Source organism: Agelaius tricolor, unplaced genomic scaffold, assembly GCF_023055355.1.
Source record: "Agelaius tricolor isolate 1412-34295 unplaced genomic scaffold, bAgeTri1.0.p SCAF_111, whole genome shotgun sequence".
NCBI lineage: Eukaryota > Metazoa > Chordata > Aves > Passeriformes > Icteridae > Agelaius > Agelaius tricolor.
The window spans coordinates 192,494-217,307 of record NW_027269371.1 but is presented as its reverse complement, the minus strand read 5'-3'; the positions used below and the strand labels follow the sequence as shown (position 1 = coordinate 217,307).

Below are 24,814 nucleotides of genomic sequence, written 5' to 3'. Positions count from 1 at the left end.
GGAGCACTGGGAGCACTGGGAGGACTGGGAGGGGCACTGGGAGCTCCACTGGGAGCACTGGGAGGAGTCGCAGGGGGGCCACTGGGAGCACTGGGAGCTCCACTGGGAGCACTGGGGGGACTGGGAGGGGCACTGGGAGCACTGGGGCCGCTCCCGGGGGTCCCCCTGGGGCCCTAAACTGGGGGAACTGGGGACAATAAAGGCACTGGTGTCACCTGGGGGTCACTGGTGTCAACTGGGAGGGACTGGGAGAGACTGGGAGGGACTGAGAGGGACTGGGAGGGAACTGGGATCAAACTGGGAGGGACTGGGGGGGAACTGGGAGGGACTGGGAGGGACTGAGAGGGACTGGGAGGGAACTGGGATCAAACTGGGAGGGACTGGGGGGGAACTGGGAGGGTCCTGAATAACCCCAGAGGGTCCCCAAAGTGCTGAATTCCGCTGTCCCCAAATGTCCCCAGATGTCCCCAAACCGCCCCAAATGTCCTCAAAACCCCCAATTGTCCCTAAATGCCCCCAAATTGTCCCCAAATGTCCCCAAATTGTCCCTAAACGCCCTCAAGTTGTCCTTAAATGTCCCCAAATTGTCCCCAAATGTCCCCAAGTTGTCCCTAAACACCCCCAAATGTCCCCAAATGTCCTCAAGTTGTCCTTAAATGCCCTCAAATTGTCCCCAAACACTCCCAAATTGTCCCCAAATTGTCCCTAAACACCCTCAAGTTGTCCTTAAATGTCCCCAAATTGTCCCCAAATTGTCCCTAAACACCCCCAAATGTCCCCAGGTTGTCCCCAAGTTGCCCCTAAACACCACCAAATGTCCTCAAATTATCCCTAAATGTCCCCAAATTGTCCTTAAACATCCCCAAAAGTCCAAAAATTGTCCCCAAATTGTCCCTAAACACCCCCAAATGTCCCCAGGTTGTCCCCAAGTTGTCCCTAAACACCCCCAAATGTCCCCAAGTTGCCCCCAAGTTGTCCCCAGACGCCCCCAAACTGTCCCCAAATTGCCCCTAAATGCCCCCAAGTTGTCCCCAAGCTGTCCCCAAATGCCCCCAAGTTGTCCCCAGACGTCCCCAAACTGTCCCCAAATTGTCCCCAAATGCCCTCAAATTGTCCCCAAATGGTCCCCAAATGGTCCCGAAATTATCCCTAAACACCCCCAAATGGTCCCCAAATTGTCCCCAAACGCCCCCAAATTGTCCCCAAAATGGTCCCCAAATTGTCCCTAAATGTCCCCAAACACTCCCAAATTGTCCCCAAATGGTCCCCAAATTGTCCCTAAATGTCCCCAAACACTCCCAAATTGTCCCCAAATTGTCCCTAAATGCCCCCAAATGTCCCCAAACTGTCCCTAAACACCCCGAAATGGTCCCCAAATGCCCTCAAATTGTCCCTAAATTGTCCCTAAATGTCCCCAAACACTCCCAAATTGTCCCCAAAAGTCCCCAAATGGCCCCAAGTTCTCCCTAAACACCCCCAAGTTGTCCCCAAACACTCCCAAATTGTCCCCAAATGTCCCCAAACACCCCCAAATTTTCCCAAACTGTCCCCAAATTGTCCCCAAATGTCCCCAAACGCCCCCAGAGCCGAGGCCCAGTTTTTAACCCTTTATTGGCGGCGCCACCGCGCGTCCCCTCCCCCCCCGCGGTGTCACCTCCCCCCCCCGGGCGCGTCCCCGGTGTCACCGGGGCCTGGGGACAGCTCAGATCTTGCCGGGGAAGGTGCCCTCCTCACGGGCCTCGTCCCACGCCGTCACCTGGGGACAGCGACGGGGACATTTGGGGACACTGGGGACGTTAATGGGGACATTGGGGGGGTTGGGGACATTTGGGACGTTGGGGACATTTGGGGCATTGGGGATATTGGGGAGGGTTGGGGACATTTGGGGGATTGGGGACATTGGGGACACTGGAGGGGGTTGGGGACATTTGGGGGTTTGGGGACATTGGGGAGGGTTGGGGACATTTGGGGACATTTCGGGGATTTGGGGACATTGGGGGGTTGGAGACATTTGGTGGCTTTGGGACATTTTGGGGACATTGGGGACATTGGTGGGTTGGGGACATTGGGGAGGGTTGGGGGCATTGGGGACATTTGGGGACATTGGAGACATTGGGGACATTTGGGGGATTAGGGGCATTGGGAGGGTTGGGGAGGGTTGGGGACATTGGGGACATTGAGGGGATTGGAGACATTTGGGGACACTGGGGGGGTTGGGACATTTGGGGACATTTGGTGGCTTGGGGACATTGGGGGACATTGAGGGGTTGGGGACATTGGGGGACATTTGGGGCATTGGGGGATTGGGGACATTGGGGACATTTGGGGACAGTGAGGGGTTGGAGACATTTGGGGAATTGGGGAGGGGTTGGGGACTTTTGGTGGGTTGGGGACATTTGGGGACACTGGAGACACTGGGGACATTGGGGAGGGTTGGAGACATTGGGGACATTTGGGGGACATTGGGGACATTTGGGGGACATTGGGGACATTTGGGACACTGGAGACACTGGGGACACTTGGAGGACAGTGAGGGGTTTGGGACATTTGGGGACATTTGGGGACATTGAGGGGTTGGGGACACTGGAGACACTGGGGACATTTGGGGGGGTTTGGGGACATTGGGAACATTGGGGGACACTGGGGGGGTTGGGGACATTTGGGCACTGGGGACATTGGGGACATTGGGGACATTTGGGGGACAGTGAGGGGTTGGGGACATTGGGGACACTGGAGGGGGTTGGGGACATTGTGGGGACATTGTGGGGACATTGTGGGGACATTTGGTGGCTTTGGGACATTGGGGACACTGGGAGAATTGGGGGCATTGGGGACACTGGGGACACTGGGGACACTTGGAGACATTTTTGGGGGGTTTGGGACATTGGGGGAATTGGGCAGGGGTTGGGGACATCGGGCGGGTTGGGGACATCAGAGGCATTGGGGACATTGAGGGGACATTTTTTGGGGACATTGGGGACTTTTTTGGGGGACATTTGGGGACGTTTTTTGGGGACATCTGGGTCCAGCACTCCCCCAGTAGCTGAGACACCTTGGGGACACCTTGGGGACATTGAGGGGAATTGGGGACATCTGGGGACATTGGTGGCACTGGGGACTATCGGGGCCCCCTTGGTGACATTTGGGGACATTGGGGGTGGGGAGATTGGGGACATTGGAGGGACACTGGGGACCCTTGGTGACATTTGGTGACATTGGGGGGATTGGGGACTATGGGGGCCCCTTGGGGACATTTGGGGACACTGGGGGTTGGGGACGTTGGGGACATTGGAGGGGTTGGTGACATTTGGGGACGTTTGGTGACATTTGGTGACATTGGGGGGATTGGGGACTATGGGGGCCCCTTGGGGACATTGGGGACACTGGGGGTTGGGGACGTTGGGGACATTTGGGGACATCTGGGGACATCACTCACCCACGAGGTGGGGCACAGGGACTTGTAGACACGGAAGTACCACTGGCATGGGGTGGCATCGGCACCGCGGGCGTCCATGGCGCGCTGGCACCGCTGGAAATCTGGGGACATTGAGGGGACATCAATGGGGACACTGAGGGGACATTGGGGACACTGAGGTGACAATGGTGGCATCGGCGCCACGGGCGTCCATGGCGCGCTGGCACCGCTGGAAGTCTGGGGACACCAATGGGGACATTGAGGGGACATTGGGGACACTGAGGGGACATTGAGGACATTGGGGAGTTGAGGACACTGGGGACACTGAGGTGACAATGGTGGCATCGGCACCGTGGGTGTCCATGGCGCGCTGGCACCGCTGGAAACCTGGGGACACCAATGGGGACATTGGGGACATTGAGGGGACATTGGGGGATCAGGGACATTGAGGACACTGGGGACACTGAGGGAACATTGGGGACATTGGGGACATTGAGGACATTGGGGGGATTGAGGACACTGGGGACACTGAGGGGACATTGGGGACAATGGGGGATCAGGGATATTGGGGATATTTGGGACATTGAGAGGACATTGAGAGGACATTGGGGACATTGGGGACACTGGGGGGATTGGGGACATTGAGGTGACAATGGTGGCATCGGCACCACGGGTGTCCATGGGGCGCTGGCACCGCTGGAAATCTGGGGACATTGAGGGGACAATGGGGACATTGGGGGATTGGGGACACTGAGGGGACATTGGGGACACTGAGGGGACATTGGGGACAATGGGGGATCAGGGACATTGGGGGCACATTGGGGGAATTGGGGGATCAGGGACATTGAGGGCATTGGGGACACTGAGGTGACAATGGTGGCATTGACACCATGGGTGTCCATGGGGCGCTGGCACCGCTGGAAATCTGGGGACACCAATGGGGACATTGGGGACATTGAGGGGACATTGGGGGATCAGGGACATTGAGGACACTGGGGACACTGAGGGAACATTGGGGACATTGGGGACATTGAGGACATTGGGGGGATTGAGGACACTGGGGACACTGAGGGGACATTGGGGACAATGGGGGATCAGGGATATTGGGGATATTTGGGACATTGAGAGGACATTGAGAGGACATTGGGGACATTTGGGGACATTGAGGAGATATGGGGAACATTGAGGTGACAATGGTGGCATTGACACCATGGGTGTCCATGGGGCGCTGGCATCGCTGCAAATCTGGGGACATCAATGGGGACATCAATGGGGACATTGGGGAGTTGGGGACAAGGGGGGATCAGGGACATTGAGGACACGGGGGACACTGAGGGGACATTGGGGGCATTGGGGACACTGAGGGGACATTGGGGGATTGGGGACATTGGGGACACTGAGGTGACAATGGTGGCATCGGTGCCGCGGGCGTCCATGGCGCGCTGACACCGCTGGAAATCTGGGGACACCAATGGGGACATTGGGGACATTGAGGGGACATTGGGGACACTGAGGGGACATTTTGGGCATTGGGGACACTGAGGGGACACTGAGGACATTGAGGGGACATTGAGGGGACATTGAGGGGACATTGGGGACATTGGGGACATTTGAGGATTGGGGACATTGGGGACATTGAAGACATTGAGGGACTTTGGGGACATTGGGAACGTTGAGAGGACATTGGGGACATCCAAGGGACATTGGGGACATTTTGGGGACATTTTGGGGACACAGGGGACCTTGAGAAGACATTGGAGGATTGGGGACATTGAGGACATTTTGGGGACATTGAGGACATTTAGGGACATTGGGGGATTGGGGACACTAAGGACATTTGGGGACATTTTAGGGACATCAGAGACATTGAGAGGACATTGGGGACATTTGGGGGTTTTGGGGACATTGGGGACATTGAGAGGACATTGGGGACACTGAGGGGACATTGGGGATAGGGGACATTGGGGACACTGAGGAGACATTGAGGGGACATTGGAGACATCATTGGGGACATTGAGGGGACATTGGGGACATTTTAGGGACATCAGAGACATTGAGGGGACATTGGGGACATAGGGGACATTGAGGGGACATTGAGGGGACATTGGGGACAATGAGGACATTTGGGAACATTTTAGGGACATCAGAGACATTGAGGGGACATTGGGGACATTGGGGACATTTGGGGGATTTGGGGACACTGAGGGGACATTGGGGACACTGAGGGGACATTGGGGACATTTGGGACATTGAGAGGACATTGGGGACATTGAGGGGACATTGAGGGGACATTGGGGACAATGGGGACATTTGGGGGATTTGGGGACATTGAGGGGACATTGGGGACAATGAGCGGCCGGAGCGGGGAATAAAAACCCCAAATTTGGGCATTTTTGGGACATTTTATGGGAATTATTTGGGTTTTTTAATGGGAATTTTGGGATTTTTGGGATTTTGGGGTTCCCCAGGTGATTTTTGGGGTTGCCCAGGTGGATTTTGGGGTGAATTTGGGGGATTTGGGGAATTTTTGGGAAGATTTTGGGGATAAAATCCCCAAATTTGGGAGTTTTTGGGGTTTTTTGGGGGCCATTTTTGGGGTTTTTTTTGGCCATTTTTGGGGCCATTTTTGGGGCATTTTTGGGGCATTTTTGGGCATTTTGTGGGCATTTTTGGGGCCATTTTTGGGGCTTTTTGGGGCATTTTTGGGATTTTTTGGGCCATTTTTGGGCCATTTTTGGGGGCATTTTTGGGCCATTTTTGGGGCCATTTTTAGAGGTTTTTGGGGCATTTTTGGGATTTTTTTGGGGGGCCATTTTTGGGGGGTTTTGGGGCATTTTTGGGGCCATTTGGGGGCATTTTTGGGGCCATTTTTGGGCCATTTTGGGGTTTTTTTGGGGGCATTTTTGGGGCCATTTTTGGGGGAATTTTGGGCCCATTTTGGGGGAATTTTGGGGCCATTTTTGGGGCCATTTTTGGGGAAATTTTGGGCCCATTTTGGGGGCATTTTGGGGGGTTTTTTGGCCATTTTTTTGGCCATTTTTGGGGATTTTTTTTGGCCATTTTTGGGCCATTTTGGGGGGTTTTAGGGGCATTTTTGGGGCCATTTTTGGGCATTTTTGGGCCATTTTTATGGCATTTTTTGGGGGATTTTCACGGGGATTTTTGGATTTTTGTTATTTCGGGGTTCCCCAGGTGATTTCTGGGGTTCCCCAGGTGATTTTTGGGGTGAATCTGGGGGATTTTGGGGCCATACCCAGGGAGTTCTGCCAGCAGTTGCGGGTCTGGTTCTGCTTGGGGAAGCAGAGATAAAAAACCCCAAATTTTTGGGGGTCTTTGGGCCATTTTTGGGGCCATTTTTGGGTTTTTTTTGGGGTGTTTTTGGGGCCATTTTTGGGGTTTTTTTGGGGCATTTTTGGTGTTTTGGGGGGCTATTTTTGGGGCCATTTTTGGGCATTTTTTGGGCCATTTTGGGTGGTTTTTGGGGCCATTTTTGGGGTTTTTTTGGGGCCATTTTTGGGGCCATTTTTGGGATTTTTTGGGCCATTTTTGGGGGCTTTTTGGGGGCATTTTTTGGGCCATTTTTAGAGGTTTTTGGGGCATTTTTGGGATTTTTTTGGGGGGCCATTCTTGGGGATTTTTGGGGCATTTTTGGGCCCATTTTGGGGGAATTTTGGGGCCATTTTTGGGGCCATTTTTGGGGGAATTTTGGGCCCATTTTGGGGGAATTTTGGGGCCATTTTTGGGGCCATTTTTGGGGAAATTTTGGGCCATTTTTGGGGGCATTTTTGGGGTTTTTTTGGCCATTTTTTTGGCCATTTTTGGGGATTTTTTTTGGCCATTTTTGGGCCATTTTGGGGGGTTTTAGGGGCATTTTTGGGGCCATTTTTGGTCATTTTGGGGCATTTTTTGGGGGTTTTTGGGCCATTTTTTGGGGGATTTTCACGGGGATTTTTGGATTTTCGTTATTTTGGGGTTCCCCAGGTGATTTTTGGGGTGAATTTGGGGGATTTTGGGCCATACCCAGGTAGTTCTGCCAGCAGTTGCGGGTCTGGTTCTGGTTGGGGAAGCAGAGATAAAAAACCCCAAATTTGGGCATTTTTGGGTTTTTTTGGGGGCCATTTTTGGGGCCATTTGGGGGCATTTTTGGGGCCATTTTGGGGCATTTTTTGGGCCATTTTGGGTGGTTTTTGGGGCCATTTTTGGGGTTTTTTTGGGGCCATTTTTGGGGCCTTTTTGGGATGTTTTTTGGGCCATTTTTTGGCATTTTTGGGGGTATTTTTGGTGCCATTTTTGGGGGTTTTTGGGCCATGTTTGGGGGTTTTTTTTGGGGGGCATTTTTGGGCCATTTTTGGTGCATTTTTGGTGCATTTTTGGGGCCATTTTGGGGTTTTTTGGGGGCATTTTTGGTGTTTTTGGGGGGCCATTTTTGGGGCCATTTTTGGGGTTTTTTTGCGCCATTTTGGGGGGTTTTGGGGTCCATTTTTGGTGGTTTTTGGGCCATTTTTGGGGCCATTTTTGGGCCATTTTTGGGGGCATTTTTGGGGGTTTTTTGGCCATTTTTTGGCCATTTTTGGGGATTTTTTTTTGGCCATTTTTGGGCCATTTTGGGGCATTTTTGGGGCAATTTTGGGGGCATTTCTGGGGCCATTTTAGGAGGTTTTTGGGCCATTTTTTGGGGGATTTTCACGGGGATTTTTGGATTTTTGTTATTTCGGGGTTCCCCAGGTGATTTTTGGGGTGAATCTGGGGGATTTTGGGGCCATACCCAGGTAGTTCTGCCAGCAGTTGCGGGTCTGGTTCTGGTTGGGGAAGCGGCTGTCGAACGGAGCCGTTTTGTAGCGGCACAGCTTGAGCTTGATGTCCTCTGCCATGGCTAATTAGCATAATTACAGAGCTTAATTAACACCTGCCCTCGTTAATCACCTTCCAGGGGCTGTTAATTATCAGCCTGAAGGGGTTAATTGGGTTTAAGGAGCATTAATTGCTGAAAAAAGCGGAAAAAAATTGAAATTTTCAATCTTTGCATCAGGGTTCACAAGGGGGAAATGCTGTTAATTAAGGTAATTAGCAGCTAATTAATTAGCTGAATAAATAATTAGGCCCTACTTAGCTAATTGCCAATCTAGCCGTTAATTAGCTCATTAATTATTGATCAATTCCAACCCAGCGGGAGAAATGGGGGAAGTGGAATCAGGAAGAAAAGAGATTTTAATAGGATCCTAATTATGCTAATTAGCAGCTAATTAATTAATTAATTAGTAACCGCTTTAATACCAAATTAATTAATTATCAGTCCTCATTAACTAACAGTACTTATTAACTAATTACTATCAGCAGTTGTTAATTAATTAACTCAGTCTAGCCTGTTAATTAGCTCATTAATCAATAATTAATGTCACCTAATAATGAAACATTAATTAAGTAGAAATAGAAGCACATTAAGAAACCATTAATGATTATAATCACAGCTAATTAATTAGCTAAACAATTAGTCAGAACCTAATTAATTAATGGTTAACCTAATCTGTTAATTGGCTTTTAATTACTAATTAATGTCACCTAATAATGAAAAATCATAAAATTAAGCAGAAACAGGGACAGATTGGAAAGTGATTAATGATTGTAATTAACAGCTGGTTAATTAACCAAGTAACTGGTGTGAATCCAATTAATTAATGATTAACATAGCCTGCTAATTAGCTCATTAATTATTAATTAATCACAGCCTGCAATGATAAACAATGGAATAAAACAGAAGCTAAAACAACAGACTAAAAACTCATTAATTATGCTAATTAGCAGCTGACTAACTAGCCAATAAACTGACTGGGATCTAGTTCATTAACTGCCAATCTAGCCTGCTAATTATTCCATTAATTATTAATTATTAATTAATCCCACCCCACAATGCCAAATAAGGGAATGAAAGAGAAATGAAATCATTCAAGAGACTGGATGCTCATTAAGGATGCTAATTAGCAGTAATGAATTAGTCAGCAAATTAATTAACATCCAGGTAATTAACTGCAAATCCACGTAGTTAATTAGCTCGTTAGTTATTAATTAATATTAATTAACCCCACCCAGCAATGCCAAAGAAGGGAATGAACCACGAGAGGAACTAACGAAGCTCATTCATTATGCAAATGAGCAGCTCCTTAATTCCTGCCCTCCCAGTGCTCCCAGTTCAAACCAGTTCATCCCAGTTCCTTCCCAGTAATCTCACAGACCCCTCCCAGTTCATCCCAGTTCAAACCAGTAACCCCCAAACCTCTCCCAGTTCATCCCAGTCCCTCCCAGTTCATCCCAGTAACCCCCCCCAGACCCCTCCCAGTGCTCCCAGTTCATCCCAGTCCCTCCCAGTTCAAACCAGTAACCCCTCAGACCCCTCCCAGTTCCCCCCAGTACCTCCCAGTTCGGCCCTCACCGCCCTCAGCGCTCCCCTCACGACCCTCCCAGCCCCCCCAGTCTCTCCCAGTCGCTCCCAGTCCATCCCAGTCTCTCCCAGTCCATCCCAGTCGCTCCCAGTCGCCTCCCCAGCGCTCCCAGTCGCTCCCAGTTGCTCCCAGTCCATCCCAGTTCTCCCAGTACGTCCCAGCTCTCAAAGTCACTTTCACCCTCGCTCGCCACCGGCCGGAACCAACGAGTCACTCCGGAAGCGACGGAGAGTCGCCGGAAATGACGTCACGAAAAACCACAGAGAGCCGGTTTCGGGCTGGAGCGTCTCCTCCCGGAGGAAAAATGGCGGCGGCCCCCACCCGCGAGTCCGCCGGAACTGCCCCGAAACGGCGCCAAAACGCCGCGAGCCGCCACAAAAAAACCTTTAGAGCCCCAAAATCCCCATTTTTCACCCCAAAATCTCCGGTTTAGATCCCAAACCTCCATTTTTGTCCCAAAATCCCCATTTTTTTGCCTCAAAATCCCCTCAGGACCCAACTTGAGGCGCTCTGAGGGAACTTCCGCCCGGAAGTGGGCGGAATTTGAGCGTCGGGAGGGTAGTGCGCATGCGCCGGGCTGGGACGGCGCTTTGTTTGTGGCGTCATTTCCGGTTCCGGCAAAGGCGCGCGGGCCACGCGTGGAGAAAGCGGCGCGATGAGGCCGGGTGGGAACTGGAGGGGACTGGGATAAACTGGGACAAACTGGGAGGGACTGGGATAAACTGGGACAAACTGGGAGGGACTGGGGGAGGTTGGGGGGGACTGGGATTGACTGGGAAGTGGTTTGGAGGGAGCTGGGATAAACTGGGAGGGGACTGGGATGGACTGGGGGAACTGGGATGGACTGGGGGGAACTGGGATGGGAACTGGGACACACTGGGAGGGACTGGGATGAATTGGGATGGACTGGGAGGGGATTGGGGGGAACTGGGATAAACTGGGATGCACTGGGAGGGATTGGGAGAGGATTTGGGGGGGACTGGGATAAACTGGGAGGGACTGGGAGGGAACTGGGATGGACTGGGATACACTGGGAGGGACTGGGATGAACTGGGAGCGTTTTGGGGGTAACTGGGATATACTGGGTTATACTGGGAGGGACTGGGGGAGGTGTTGCAGCCACATTGGGAGCACTGGGAGCCTGCAGGGCCTCTCCCAGTCCCTCCCAGTATAACCCAGTATATCCCAGTACATCCCAGTACATCCCAGTTCCCCTCCCAGTCCATCCCAGTATATCCCAGTACATCCCAGTCTGACCAGTTTCCCCACAGGTTTCAGCCCCCGGGGTGGACGCGGCGGCTTCCGAGGCAGAGGTGAGTCCCAGTATAAACCAGTATGGACCAGTATGGACCAGTATAAACCAATAATCCCAACGTCCCTCCCAGAATAGCCCAGTATCCCCAGTTCCCCTCCCAGTATAAACCAGTATAACCAAGTTCCCTCCCAGTATAACCCAGTTCCCCTCCCAGTCCCTCCCAGTATATCCCAGTATAACCCAGTTCCCCTCCCAGTCCCTCCCAGTCCCTCCCAATACATCCCAGTATAACCTAGTTCCCCCAGTTCCCCTCCCAGTATATCCCAGTATAACCCAGTTCCCCTCCCAGTATCCCCAGTTCCCCTCCCAGTCTCTCCCAGTACAAACCAGTATCCCCAGTTCCCCTCCCAGTATAACCCAATTCCCCTCCCAGTCCATCCCAGTCCCCTCAGTGTTCCTCCCAGTCCCTCCCAGTATAACCCAGTTCCCCCAGTTCCCTTTCCAGTATATCCCAGTATAATCCAGTTCTCCTCCCAGTATAACCCAGTCCCTCCCAGTATATCCCAGTATAACCCAGTTCCCCTCCCAGTACATCCCAGTCCCTCCCAGTTCATCCCAGTCTCTCCCAGTCCCCTCCCAGTCCCTCCCAGTGCATCCCAGTGTCCCCAGTTCCCCTCCCAGTACATCCCAGTATAACCCAGTTCCCCTCCCAGTCCCTCCCAGTACATCCCAGTCCCTCCCAGTATCCCCAGTTCCCCTCCCAGTATATCCCAGTATAACCCAGTTTCCCCCCACAGGTTCCGGTTTCACGCCCCGCGGAGGGGGCGTGGCCCGCGGAGGGGGCGGAGCCAGAGGAGGAGGCGGAGCCAGAGGAGCCCCACGGGGGCGGGGCCGAGGCCGAGGGGGCGGAGCCAGGGGCGGGGGCCGCGGCGGCTTCAAAGGCGGGAAAAAAGTGACGGTGGAGCCGCACCGGCATGAGGGTAACTGGGATAAACTGGTTTATACTGGGAGGGACTGGGAGAGACTGGGAGGGACTGGGGATACTGGGAGGGAACTGGGGATACTGGTTTATACTGGGAGGGACTGGGATATACTGGGATGGACTGGGATGGGAACTGGGAGGGACTGGGAGGGGAGCTGGGGATAGTGGGAGGGAACTGGGGATACTGGTTTATACTGGAGGGACTGGGAGGGTGGAGCCACAGCAGCACGAGGGCAACTGGGATGGACTGGTTTATACTGGGATGGACTGGTTTATACTGGGACTGGGAGGGGCTGGGATGGACTGGGAGGGGCTGGGATGGACTGGGAGGGACTGGGAGTGTAACTGGGATGGACTGGGAGGGTAACTGGGGATACTGGTTTATACTGGGAGGGAATGGGAATGGAGCTGGGCGTACTGGTTTATACTGGGAGGGAGCTGGGATATGTTGGTTCATACTGGGAGGGGAGCTGGGGATACTGGGTTATACTGGGAGGGACTGGGGATGCGGCTGTGGAGCAGCTGAGGGTCCCAGGTGTATCCCATGAGTAACCCAGGTGTAACCCAGGTGTGTCCCAGGTTTATCCCAGGTGTAACTCAGGTGTATCCCACGTGTATCTCACATGTCCCTGCCGTGTCCCAGGTGTAACCCAGGTGTATCCCAGGTGTATCCCAGGTGTAACCCATGAGTATCTCACGTGTATCTCCCGTGTCCCAGGTGTATCCCATGTGTATCCCAGGTGTATCCCAGGTGTAACCCATGAGTATCTCATGTGTATCTCCCGTGTCCCAGGTGTATCCCAGGTGTAACCCATGAGTATCCCATGAGTATCTCACGTGTATCTCCCGTGTCCCAGGTGTATCCCATGAGTAACCCATGAGTATCTCACGTGTATCTCCCGTGTCCCAGGTGTATCCCAGGTGTATCCCAGGTGTATCCCAGGTGTAACCCATGAGTATCTCACGTGTATCTCCCGTGTCCCAGGTGTATCCCAGGTGTATCCCAGGTGTAACCCATGAGTATCTCACGTGTATCTCCCGTGTCCCAGGTGTGTTCATTTGCCGGGGCCGTGAGGACGCGTTGGTGACGCGGAACCTGGTGCCGGGAGAGTCGGTGTACGGAGAGAAACGGATCAGTGTGGAGGTAAACTGGGATATACTGGGATATACTGGGATGGACTGGGATGGACTGGGAGGGACTGGGGGGGACTGGGAGGGACTGGGATGGGATTGGGATGGGATTGGGAGGGACTGGGATATACTGGGATATACTGGGATGGACTGGGATGGGATTGGGAGGGACTGGGATATACTGGGAGGGACTGGGAGGGGACTGGGAGGGAACTGGGAGGGACTGGGATATACTGGGATGGACTGGGATGGGACTGGGAGGGACTGGGATGGGATTGGGAGGGACTGGGAGGGACTGGGATGGACTGGGAGGGACTGGGATATACTGGGAGGGACTGGGATGGGATTGGGATATACTGGGATGGGACTGGGAGGGACTGGGATGGGACTGGGAGGGACTGGGATAAACTGGGATGGACTGGGAGGGACTGGGATGGACTGGGAGGGACTGGGGGGGACTGGGAGGGACTGGGATAGAGGGGCTTTGTACTGGGATATACTGGGAGGGACTGGGACAAACTGGATTAAACTGGGACAGACTGGGGTGGACTGGGACGGACTGGGATAAACTGGGATAAACTGGGAGGGATTGGGATATACTGGGATGGACTGGGAGGGACTGGGAGGGAACTGGGATGGACTGGGACAGACTGGGGAGGACTGGGACTGAGATAAACCCAACTGGGACAGACTGGGAGGGACTGGGACAGACTGGGAAGCGCTGGGATGGACTGGGAGGGACTGGGAGGGACTGGGTTATACTGGGAGCACTGGGAGTGGGATTGGGGGTACTGGGAATGGGACGGGGACAAACTGGGATAGACTGGGACAGACTGGGAGGGACTGGGATAGAGGGGCTTTGTACTGGGATAAACTGGGAGGGACTGGGATGGACTGGGAGGGACTGGGAGGGACTGGGATAGAGGGGCTTTGTACTGGGATATACTGGGAGGGACTGGGACAAGCTGGGACAAACTGGATTAAACTGGGACAGACTGGGACGGACTGGGAGAAATTGGAAAGGACTGGGATAAACTGGGAGGGACTGGGACAAACTGGGATAAACTGGGAGGCACTGGGATGGACTGGGATAAACTGGGAGGGACTGTGAGGGACTGGAAGGGACTGGGACAGACTGGGTTACACTGGGAGCACTGGGAGTGGGACTGGGGGTACTGGGAATGGGACTGGGACAAACTGGGAGGGACTGGGATTGAGTGGGATAAACTGGGAGGGAACTGGGACAAACTGGGATAGACTGGGATGGAACTGGGACAGACTGGGAGAGACTGGGAGGGACTGGGATGGACTGGGACAAACTGGGTTATACTGGGAGTGGGATTGGGGATACTGGGAATGGGACTGGGATAGACTGGGATGGACTGGGACAGACTGGGAGAGACTGGAATAAACTGGGACAAACTGGGACGGACTGGGACAAACTGGGAGGGACTGGGACAAACTGGGAGGGACTGGGACAAACTGGGAGGGACTGGGATGGAACTGGAATAGACTGGGACAGTCTGGGATAGACTGGGTTATACTGGGAGCACTGGGAGTGGGACTGGGAGGGACTGGTGTGTACTGGTCCATACTGGTCTATAGTGGTCCATACTGGTCCATACTGGTCCGTATTGGTTGTACTGGTCCATACTGGTCTATAGTGCTCCATACTGGTCCATACTGGTCCATACTGGTTGTACTGGTCCGTACTGGTTCACACCAGTCCGCACTGGTTTATACTGGTCCATACTGCTCCATACTGGTTTATACCAGTTCATACTGGTTTGTAGTGGTTTATAGGCATCTATAGGGATTTGTACTGGTTCTAACTGGTTTTATACTGGTTTATACTGGTCTATACTGGTCTATACTGGTTCTAACTGGTCTATACTGGTTTTTACTGGTTCAGGAGGGTGACGGCTCCATCGAGTACCGTGCCTGGAACCCGTTCCGCTCCAAGCTGGGTTATACTGGTTACACCAGTCCATACTGGTTTATAGGGATATGTATGGATCTATACTGGTCTGTACTGGTTCTAACTGGTCTATACTGGTTTATACTGGTTCAGGAGGGTGACGGCTCCATCGAGTACCGTGCCTGGAACCCGTTCCGCTCCAAACTGGGTTGTACTGGTTACACCAGTCCATACTGGGTTATAGGGATATATAGGGATCTATACTGGTTCTAACTGGTTTATACTGGTCTATACTGGTTCTAACTGGTCTATACTGGTTCAGGATGGTGACAGTTCCATCGAGTACTGTGCCTGGAACCCGTTCCGCTCCAAGCTGGGTTGTACTGGTTATACCAGTCCATACTGGTTTATACTGGTTTATAGGGATATATATGGATATATAGGGATATATAGGGATCTATACTGGTCTGTACTGGTTCTAACTGGTCTATACTGGTTTATACTGGTTCAGGAGGGTGACAGTTCCATCGAGTACCGTGCCTGGAACCCGTTCCGCTCCAAGCTGGGTTATACTGGTTATACCAGTTCATACTGGGTTATACTGGTCTATAGTGGTTTATAGGGATATATATGGATATATAGGGATCTATACTGGTTTATACTGGTCTATACTGGTTCTAACTGGTCTATACTGGTTTATACTGGTTCAGGATGGTGACAGCTCCATCGAGTACCGTGCCTGGAACCCGTTCCGCTCCAAGCTGGGTTATACTGGTTACACCAGTCCATACTGGGTTATAGGGATATATAGGGATATGTATGGATCTATACTGGTCTGTACTGGTCTATACTGGTTCTAACTGGTTTATACTGGTTCAGGATGGTGACAGCTCCATCGAGTACCGTGCCTGGAACCCGTTCCGCTCCAAGCTGGGTTATACTGGTTACACCAGTCCATACTGGGTTATAGGGATATATACTGGTCTATACTGGTTTATACTGGTTCTAACTGGTTTATACTGGTTCAGGATGGTGACAGCTCCATCGAGTACCGTGCCTGGAACCCGTTCCGCTCCAAGCTGGGTTATACTGGTCCATACTGGTTTATAGGGATATATAGGGATCTATACTGGTCTGTACTGGTTCTAACTGGTCTATACTGGTTTATACTGGTTCAGGATGGTGACAGCTCCATCGAGTACCGTGCCTGGAACCCGTTCCGCTCCAAGCTCGCCGCCGCCATCCTGGGGGGCATCGACCGCATCCACATCCGGCCGGGGGCGCGGGTTCTGTACCTGGGGGCGGCCTCGGGCACCACCGTGAGCCACGTGTCCGACATCGTGGGGCAGGTACGGCTGCCACGGGGTTACTATGGGGTTACACAGGGGTTACTATGGGGTTACATATCTGGGATACAATGGGGTTACAATGGGGTTACACACTGGGGTTACACAGGGGTTACACAGGGGTTAGAATGGGGTTACACATGGGTTACACACCGGGGTTACACAGGGGTTACAATGGGGTTAGAATGGGGTTACACACCTGGGATACAATGGGGATACACCGGGGTTACAATGGGGTTACATATGGGTTACACACCGGGGTTACACAGGGGTTACAATGGGGTTAGAATGGGGTTACACAGGGGTTACACACCTGGGATACAATGGGGATACACCGGGGTTACAATGGCATTACAACAGGGTTACAATGGGGTTACACACTGGGGATACACCAGGGTTATAATGGGGTTACAATGGGGTTAGAGCGGGGTTACACAGGGCATACACTGGGGTTACAATGGGGTTACACAATGGGGATACACCAGGGTTACAATGGGGTTACACAGGGGTTCCAACAGGGTTACACACATGGGATGCAACAGGGTTAGAACGGGGATACAATGGGGTTACACACTGGGGTTACACACCTGGGACACACTGGGGTTACAACGGGGATACAAAGGGGTTACACACATGGGATACATAGGGGTTACAGAACGGGGATACACCAGGGATACAACGGGGTTACACAGGGGTTACAATGGGGTTACACACTGGGGATACAACAGGGTTACACACTGGGGTTACAACAGGGTTACACACCTGGGATACACAGGGGTTACTCCTGGGTTACTCCTGGGTTACTCCTGTGGTGCCCCCAAGGCCTCACCTGGCCCAGGTGGCCCCGGTTTGGTGTCCCCAAGCTCCTGGGAGCGCCTGGTGCTGGCACCTGCAGGTGACCCCGGGTGACCTCGGTGACCTTTGGGTGACCCCGGTGACCTTTGGTGACCCCGTGTTTGTCCCCGCCCCCAGGAGGGCGTGGTCTACGCCGTGGAGTTCTCGCACCGCTCGGGCCGGGACCTGCTCAACGTGGCCAAGAAGAGAACGAACGTGGTGCCCGTCATCGAGGACGCGCGGCACCCCCACAAATACCGCATGCTGATTGGTCAGTCACTGAAAGGGGGCGGGGCTTAGTCCTGGGGGGCGGGGTCAGTCGGCCAAAGGGGTGGGGCTTTGTCCTTGGGGCGGGGCTTCATCATTGGTCTCACCCGTGGGAATGAAGGTGGTGCCGGGCATGGAGGATGTGCTTGGTCAGTGAGGCAAAGGGGGTGGGGTCAGTCGGCCAAAGGGGTGGGGCTTTGTCCTGGGGGCGGGGCTTCATCATGGGGTCTCACCTGTGGGAATGAAGGTGGTGCCGGTGATCGAGGATGTGCTTGGTCAGTGGGGCAAAGGGGGCGGGGCTTCCTCCTGGGGGGCGGGGTTTCATCCTGGGGGCGGGGCTTACACCTGGGACACACCTGGGTCTCACCTGTGGGAATGAAGGTGGTGCCGGTGATGGAGGATGTGCTTGGTCAGTGAGGCAAAGGGGGCGGGGTCAGTGAGCCAGACGGGCGGGGCTTAGTCATGGGGCGGGGCTTCATCCTGAGGGGCGGGGCTTCATCCTGGGTCTCACCTGTGGCAATGAAGGTGGTGCCGGTCATCGAGGACGCGCGGCACCCCCACAAATACCGCATGCTGATTGGTCAGTGGGACACGGGGGGCGGGGCTTAGTCCTGGTGGGCGGGGTCAGTCAGGGAAAGGGGTGGGGCTTCATCCTGGGCCTCACCTGTGTGAATGAAGGTGGTGCCGGTCATGGAGGACACGTGGCACCCACAGAAATGCCGCGTGCTGATTGGTCAGTGGGGCACAGGGGGCGGGGCCAGTGCCACAGGGGGCGGGGCTTCATTCTGGGGGCGGGGCTTACACCTGGGACACACCTGGGTCTCACCTGTGTGAATGAAGGTGGTGCCGGGCATGGAGAACACGCGGCACCCACAGAAATGCCGCGTGCTGATTGGTCAGTGGGGCACAGGGGGCGGGGCCAGTGCCACAGGGGGCGGGACCACACCTGGGCACAGCTGGGAGGGGGGGAGGAGGTTCTGGAGAAGGTTCTGGAGGTTTTGGGGTGTCCTGGGTGGGACTTGAGGTGGTTTTGAGTTTCTGGCTGGAATTTTGGGGGAATTTCATGGAAATTTTGGGATTTTTTCCAGGAATTTCTGAATTTTGTGCAGAATTTTGGGAAAATTTGGGATATTTTGGGATAATTTTGGGGATTTTTGCCCCGTCCCAGCCATGGTGGACGTGATCTTGGTGGGCACCAAATTTTGGGATTTTTTTGGGTTCCTGGCCTGAATTTTGGTGGAATTTCATGGAAATTTGGGATTTTTTCCAGAATTTCTGAATTTTGTTCAGAATTTTGGGGTAAATTTGGGATATTTTGGGATAATTTTGGGGTTTTTTTGCCCCGTCCCAGCCATGGTGGACGTGATCTTGGTGGGCCCCAAATTTTGGGATTTTTTGGGTTCCTGGCCTGAATTTTGGTGGAATTTCATGGAAATTTTGGGATTTTTTTTTGGAATTTCTGATTTTCTGTAATTCCAGGATCATTTTGGGATAATTTTCGGATATTTTGGGATAATTTGGGATAATTTGGGGGTTTTTTTTGCCCCGTTCCAGCCATGGTGGACGTGATCTTGGTGGGCACCAAATTTTGGGATTTTTGGGTTCCTGGCTGGAATTTCATGGAAATTTTGGGATTTTTTTGGGAATTTCTGATTTTCTGGAATTCCAGGATAATTTTGGGATCATTTTGGGATAATTTTGGGATATTTTGGGATAATTTTGGGGATTTTTGCCCCGTCCCAGCCATGGTGGACGTGATCTTGGTGGGCACCAAATTTTGGGATTTTTTTGGGTTCCTGGCCTGAATTTTGGTGGAATTTCATGGAAATTTGGGATTTTTTCCAGAATTTCTGAATTTTGTTCAGAATTTTGGGGTAAATTTGGGATATTTTGGGATAATTTTGGGGTTTTTTTGCCCCGTCCCAGCCATGGTGGACGTGATCTTGGTGGGCCCCAAATTTTGGGATTTTTTGGGTTCCTGGCCTGAATTTTGGTGGAATTTCATGGAAATTTTGGGATTTTTTTTTGGAATTTCTGATTTTCTGTAATTCCAGGATCATTTTGGGATAATTTTCGGATATTTTGGGATAATTTGGGGGTTTTTTTTGCCCCGTTCCAGCCATGGTGGACGTGATCTTGGTGGGCACCAAATTTTGGGATTTTTGGGTTCCTGGCTGGAATTTCATGGAAATTTTGGGATTTTTTTGGGAATTTCTGATTTTCTGGAATTCCAGGATAATTTTGGGATCATTTTGGGATAATTTTGGGATATTTTGGGATCATTTTGGGGTTTTTTGCCCCGTTCCAGCCATGGTGGACGTGATCATGGGGGGTACCAAATTTTGGGGTTTTTTGGGTTCCTGGCCGGAATTTCGTGGGAATTTCATGGAAATTTTGGGATTTTTTTGGGAATTTCCGATTTTCTAGAATTCCAGGATAATTTTGGGGTAAATTTGGGATATTTTGGGATAATTTTGGGGTTTTTTTGCCCCGTCCCAGCCATGGTGGACGTGATCATGGTGGGCACCAAATTTTGGGTTCCTGGCCTGAATTTCGCAGGAATTTTGAGGAATTTCCTGGAAATTTTGGGATTTTTTTGGGAATTTCCGATTTTCTGGAATTTTGGGGTAATTTTGGGCTATTTTGGGGTAATTTTGGGGTTTTTCTGCCCCCCATCCCAGGCATGGTGGACGTGATCTTCGCGGACGTGGCGCAGCCGGACCAGACGCGCATCGTGGCCCTGAACGCGCATCACTTCCTGCGGGCGGGGGGGCACTTCCTCATCTCCATCAAGGTACGGACCAGTACAAACCAGTACAAACCAGTATGGACCAGTATGGACCAGTATGGACCGGTATAGACCAGTATAGACCAGTATGGGCTGGTATAAACCAGTATGGACCAGTTAGAGACCATCACTTCCTGCGGGCGGGGGGGCACTTCCTCATCTCCATCAAGGTACGGACCAGTATGGACCAGTATGGACCAGTTAGAGACCAGTATGGGCTGGTATGGACCAGTTAGAGACCAGTATGGACCAGTATGGACCAGTTAGAGACCAGTATAGACCAGTACAGACCAGTACAAACCATCACTTCCTGCGGGCGGGGGGGCACTTCCTCATCTCCATCAAGGTACGGACCAGTATGGACCAGTATAGACCAGTATGGACCAATATGGACCAGTATGGGCCGGTATAAACCAGTATAGACCAGTTAGAGACCAGTATGGACCAGTACAGACCAGTACAAACCATCACTTCCTGCGGGCAGGGGGGCACTTCCTCATCTCCATCAAGGTACGGACCAGTATGGACCAGTATGGACCAGTATGGACCAGTATGGACCGGTATAGACCAGTATAGACCAGTATGGGCTGGTATAAACCAGTATGGACCAGTTAGAGACCATCACTTCCTGCGGGCGGGGGGGCACTTCCTCATCTCCATCAAGGTACGGACCAGTATGGACCAGTATAGACCAGTATAAACCAGTATGGACCAGTATGGGCCGGTATGAACCAGTATGGACCAGTATGGACCAGTATGGAATAGTATAGACCAGTACAGACCAGTACAAACCATCACTTCCTGCGGGCGGGGGGGCACTTCCTCATCTCCATCAAGGTATGGACCAGTATGGACCAGTATGGACCAGTACAAACCAGTCCAAAGCAGTTCTAACTGGATCAAACTGGCTCAAACCAGTTCTAACCGATCTCAACCCAGTCCAACCCAGCTCAAACCAGTCTAAACCAGTTCTAACAGGCTCAAACTGGTTCTAACTGGTCTCAAACCAGTCCAAACCAGCTCAACCCAGTCCAACCCGCTCCAACCCAGTCCAACCCAGTCCCACCCAGTCCCACCCAGTACAAACCAGTCCAAACCAGTCCAACCCAGTTCTAACTGGATCTAACTGGATCTAACCAGTCTCAAACCAGTTCTAACCAATCTCAAACCAGTCCAACCCAGTCCAAACCATTCCAACCCACTCCAAACCATTCCAAACCAGTCCAAACCAGTTCTGACTGGATCTAACTGGTCTCAAACCAGTTCTAACTGGATCAAACCAGTTCTAACTGGATCAAACCGGTTCTAACTGGGATCGAACTGGTTCTAACCTGTTCTGGCTGGTTCTAACTGGGATCTAACCGGTTCTAACTGGTCTCAAACTGGTTCTAACTGGTTCAAACCAGTCCAACCTAGTCCAAACCAGTCCAACTGAGTCCAAACCAGTTGTAACCAGTTCAAACTGGATCTAACTGGGGTCTAACCAGTTCTAATCGGTTCTAACTGGTCTCAAACCAGTCCAAACTGGTTCAAACCAGTCCAACCCGTTCCAACCCAGTCCCACCCAGTCCAACCCAATCCAACCCAGTCCAACCCAGTCCAAACCAGTTCTAACTGGGATCTAACTGGCTCAAACTGGTTCTAACCAGTCCAACCCACTCAATCCCAGTCCAAACCAGTCCATCCCACTACAACCCAGTTCTAACCAGTCCAACCCGGTCCAACCCAGTCCAAACTGGTTCTAACTGGTCCCAACCCAGTCCAAACTGGTTCTAACCGGTCCCAACCCAGTCCAAACTGGTTCTAACCAGTCCAACCCAGTCCAACTGAGTCCAAACCAGTTCTAACTGGCTCAAACCGGTTCTAACCGGTCTCAACCCAGTCCAAACCGGTTCTAACCGGTCCCACCCCAGTCCAACCCGGTTCTAACTGGTCTCAACCCAGTCCCACCCATTCCAAACCAGTCCAACCCAGTCCAAACCGGTTCTAACCGGTCCCACCCCAGTCCAAACCGGTTCTAACCGGTCCCAACCCAGTCCAAACCGGTTCTAACTGGTCCCAACCCAGTCCAACCCGGTTCTAACCGCTCCCACCCCTGTGTGCAGGCGAACTGCATCGACTCGACGGCGCCGGCCGAGGCCGTGTTCGCGGGCGAGGTGAGGAAGATGACGGCCGAGAGGATGAAGCCGCAGGAGCAGCTGACCCTGGAGCCCTACGAGAGGGACCACGCCGTGGTGGTCGGCGTCTACCGGTGACTGGGAGGGACTGGGACAGACTGGGATATACTGGGAGGGACTGGGAGGGACTGGGGGGAAAAAATCCGGGAGTTTTAGGTGCAAAAATGGAGATTTTAGGGTGAAAAATGGGGATTTTATGGGGAAAAATGGGAATTTTCAGGATAGAAAGGGAACTGGGAGGGACTGGTTTATACTGGGAGGGACTGGGAGGGACTGGGAGGAAAAAACCCGGGGGATTTAGGAGCAAAAATGGGGATTTTGGGGGGAAAAATGGGGATTTTGGGCGTGGAAAGGAGACTGGGAGGGACTGGTTTATACTGGGAGGGAACTGGGTTATACTGGGAGGGACTGGGAGGAAAAAATTTGGGAGTTTTAGGTGCAAAAATGGAGATTTTAGGGTGAAAAATGGGGATTTTGGGGGGGAAAATGGGAATTTTGGGGGGTTAAAAGGGAACTGGGTTATACTGGGAGGGACTGGGAGGGACTGGTTTATACTGGGAGGGACTGGGATGTACTGGGTTATACTGGGGGGGACTGGGAGGAAAAAATTCAGGAGTTTTAGGCGCAAAAATGGAGATTTTAGGGGGAAAAATGGGAAATTTCAGGGTAGAAAGGAGACTGGGAGGGACTGGGATATACTGGGAGGGACTGGGTTATACTGGTTTATACTGGGTTATACTGGGATGGACTGTGAGGAAAAAATCTGGGAGATTTAGGCACAAAAATTGGGATTTTAGGGTGAAAAATGGGAATTTTGGAGGGGAAAATGGGAATTTTGGGGGGTTAAAAGGGAACTGGGTTATACTGGTTTGTACTGGGTTATACTGGGAGGGACTGGGAGGGACTGGGGGGAAAAAATCCGGGAGTTTTAGGTGCAAAAATGGAGATTTTATGGGTAAAAATGGGAATTTTGGGGATAGAAAGGAGACTGGGAGGGACTGGGAGGGAACTGGGTTATACTGGGAGGGACTGGGGGGAAAAAAACCGGGGGATTTAGGCACAAAAATGGAGATTTTGGGGTGAAAATTGGGGATTTTGGGGGGGAAAATGGGGATTTTGGGGGGTTAAAAGGGAACTGGGTTATACTGGTTTGTACTGGGTTATACTGGGTTATACTGGGAGGGACTGGGAGGAAAAAAAACGGGAGTTTTAGGTGCAAAAATGGAGATTTTAGGGGGAAAATGGGGATTTTGGGGAGTGAAAAAAGGGACTGGGTTATACTGGTCCATACTGGTCCATACTGGTCTATACTGGTCTGTACTGGTCCATACTGGTCTCTCACTGGTTCTCATTGGTTCTCCCCCTCTCTCCCCTCCCAGGCCCCCTCCCAAGGAGAAATGACGTCATTGCTGCTTCACCAGGGGCGTGGCCTAACCCGGAAACGGGTGTGGCCAAATCCGGAAGTGACCGGCGCTTTTGAGGTGTGGGTGTGGCCTAGCCCGGAAGTGCTCGGCATCATTGAGTGGGCGTGGCCTAGACCGGAAGTGCTCAGCGCTCTTGTCGAGTGGGCGTGGCCTAACCCGGAAGTGGCTCCGGGATTTGGGGTGTGGGAGGGGCCTGGGGGGGTTTTGTTAATTAAAGGAAAATTGATTAATTAGCGTTGTTAATTGATTAATTAGGGCGTAATTAATGCCTTGGGGAGGTTAATGGGGTAATGGACGGGGCTGGGGTGATTAATGGAGTTGTTAATTAATTAATTATTAATTAATTAAAGATTATTAAGGCCTAGCAATTAATTAGATTTAATTAATTAATTACTGTAAGAGGCTAATGAATTCCTGGCCAGAATGGACAATTAGCGGGGGTTATTAAGTAATTAATTGGGTTTGTGCAATTAGTGGTGGTGGCTAATTAAGGGTGTTAATTGGGGCTAATTGATTTAATTAATTAACTGGGGTTTAATTAATTATGGGCGTGATTGGGTGTTTAATTACTGGGGTTTGGGCATTGAGTGGGAGCTGTTAATTGGGGTAATTAATTAATGGACGTGGATTAATTGGCACTTTAATTAATGGGGTTTATTAATGATGGGGTAATTAATGGCCGAGTTAATGCTGTGGTTAATTAATGAAGATTAATTACTGCATTAATTAATAGAAGTTCATTAATGGGTTTAATTAATGGAGGTCAAATAAAGGGGGTTAATTAATGTTGTTAATGGGGGCTAATTAATGAGGGTTAATGGGGGTTAATTAACTAATTTA

The 24,814-nt window shown here is 51.9% G+C and overlaps 2 protein-coding genes across 6 annotated transcripts; one reads left to right on the top strand and one right to left on the bottom strand.

Moving 5' to 3' along the window:
• Window positions 1-1,593: 1,593 nt before the first annotated feature.
• On the bottom strand, window positions 1,594-10,425 carry COX6B1 (cytochrome c oxidase subunit 6B1). Of its 4 annotated transcripts, none has more exons than XM_071419597.1 (4): window positions 10,329-10,425; window positions 8,181-8,288; window positions 3,437-3,537; window positions 1,594-1,756 (listed from the first exon to the last, which is right to left on the bottom strand). In XM_071419597.1, exons 2-4 carry the CDS (start codon window positions 8,284-8,286, stop codon window positions 1,703-1,705), a joined length of 261 nt encoding a protein of 86 aa, XP_071275698.1. In that variant the 5' UTR covers window positions 8,287-8,288; window positions 10,329-10,425; the 3' UTR covers window positions 1,594-1,702. The 4 variants fall into 4 exon arrangements, with proteins under 4 accessions (XP_071275698.1, XP_071275699.1, XP_071275697.1 ...); XM_071419598.1 differs by lacking the exon at window positions 10,329-10,425 and adding an exon at window positions 10,033-10,197; XM_071419596.1 differs by lacking the exon at window positions 10,329-10,425 and adding an exon at window positions 10,012-10,194 and having other exon boundaries at window positions 8,181-8,289.
• Window positions 10,408-24,205, top strand: FBL (fibrillarin). Of its 2 annotated transcripts, XM_071419593.1 has the most exons (10): window positions 10,408-10,517; window positions 11,124-11,165; window positions 11,905-12,087; window positions 13,139-13,233; window positions 16,317-16,487; window positions 17,457-17,534; window positions 18,111-18,165; window positions 20,267-20,379; window positions 22,479-22,624; window positions 23,930-24,205. In XM_071419593.1, exons 1-10 carry the CDS (start codon window positions 10,508-10,510, stop codon window positions 23,949-23,951), a joined length of 915 nt encoding a protein of 304 aa, XP_071275694.1. In that variant the 5' UTR covers window positions 10,408-10,507; the 3' UTR covers window positions 23,952-24,205. The 2 variants fall into 2 exon arrangements, with proteins under 2 accessions (XP_071275694.1, XP_071275693.1); XM_071419592.1 differs by lacking the exon at window positions 18,111-18,165 and having other exon boundaries at window positions 17,457-17,589.
• Window positions 24,206-24,814: the final 609 nt, after the last annotated feature.

Coding starts and splice junctions, on each gene's coding strand:
- COX6B1 (XM_071419597.1), bottom strand. CDS start 8,286: ATGGCAGAGGACATCAAGCTCAAGCTGTGCCGCTACAAAACGGCTCCG. Junction 3,538..8,180: donor CTGCTGGCAGAACTACCTGG/GTATGGCCCCAA, acceptor CAATGTCCCCAG/ATTTCCAGCGGTGCCAGCGC. Junction 1,757..3,436: donor CCCTGTGCCCCACCTCGTGG/GTGAGTGATGTC, acceptor CGCTGTCCCCAG/GTGACGGCGTGGGACGAGGC.
- FBL (XM_071419593.1), top strand. Junction 16,488..17,456: donor TGTCCGACATCGTGGGGCAG/GTACGGCTGCCA, acceptor CCCCGCCCCCAG/GAGGGCGTGGTCTACGCCGT. Junction 17,535..18,110: donor TGGCCAAGAAGAGAACGAAC/GTGGTGCCCGTC, acceptor GTGGCAATGAAG/GTGGTGCCGGTCATCGAGGA.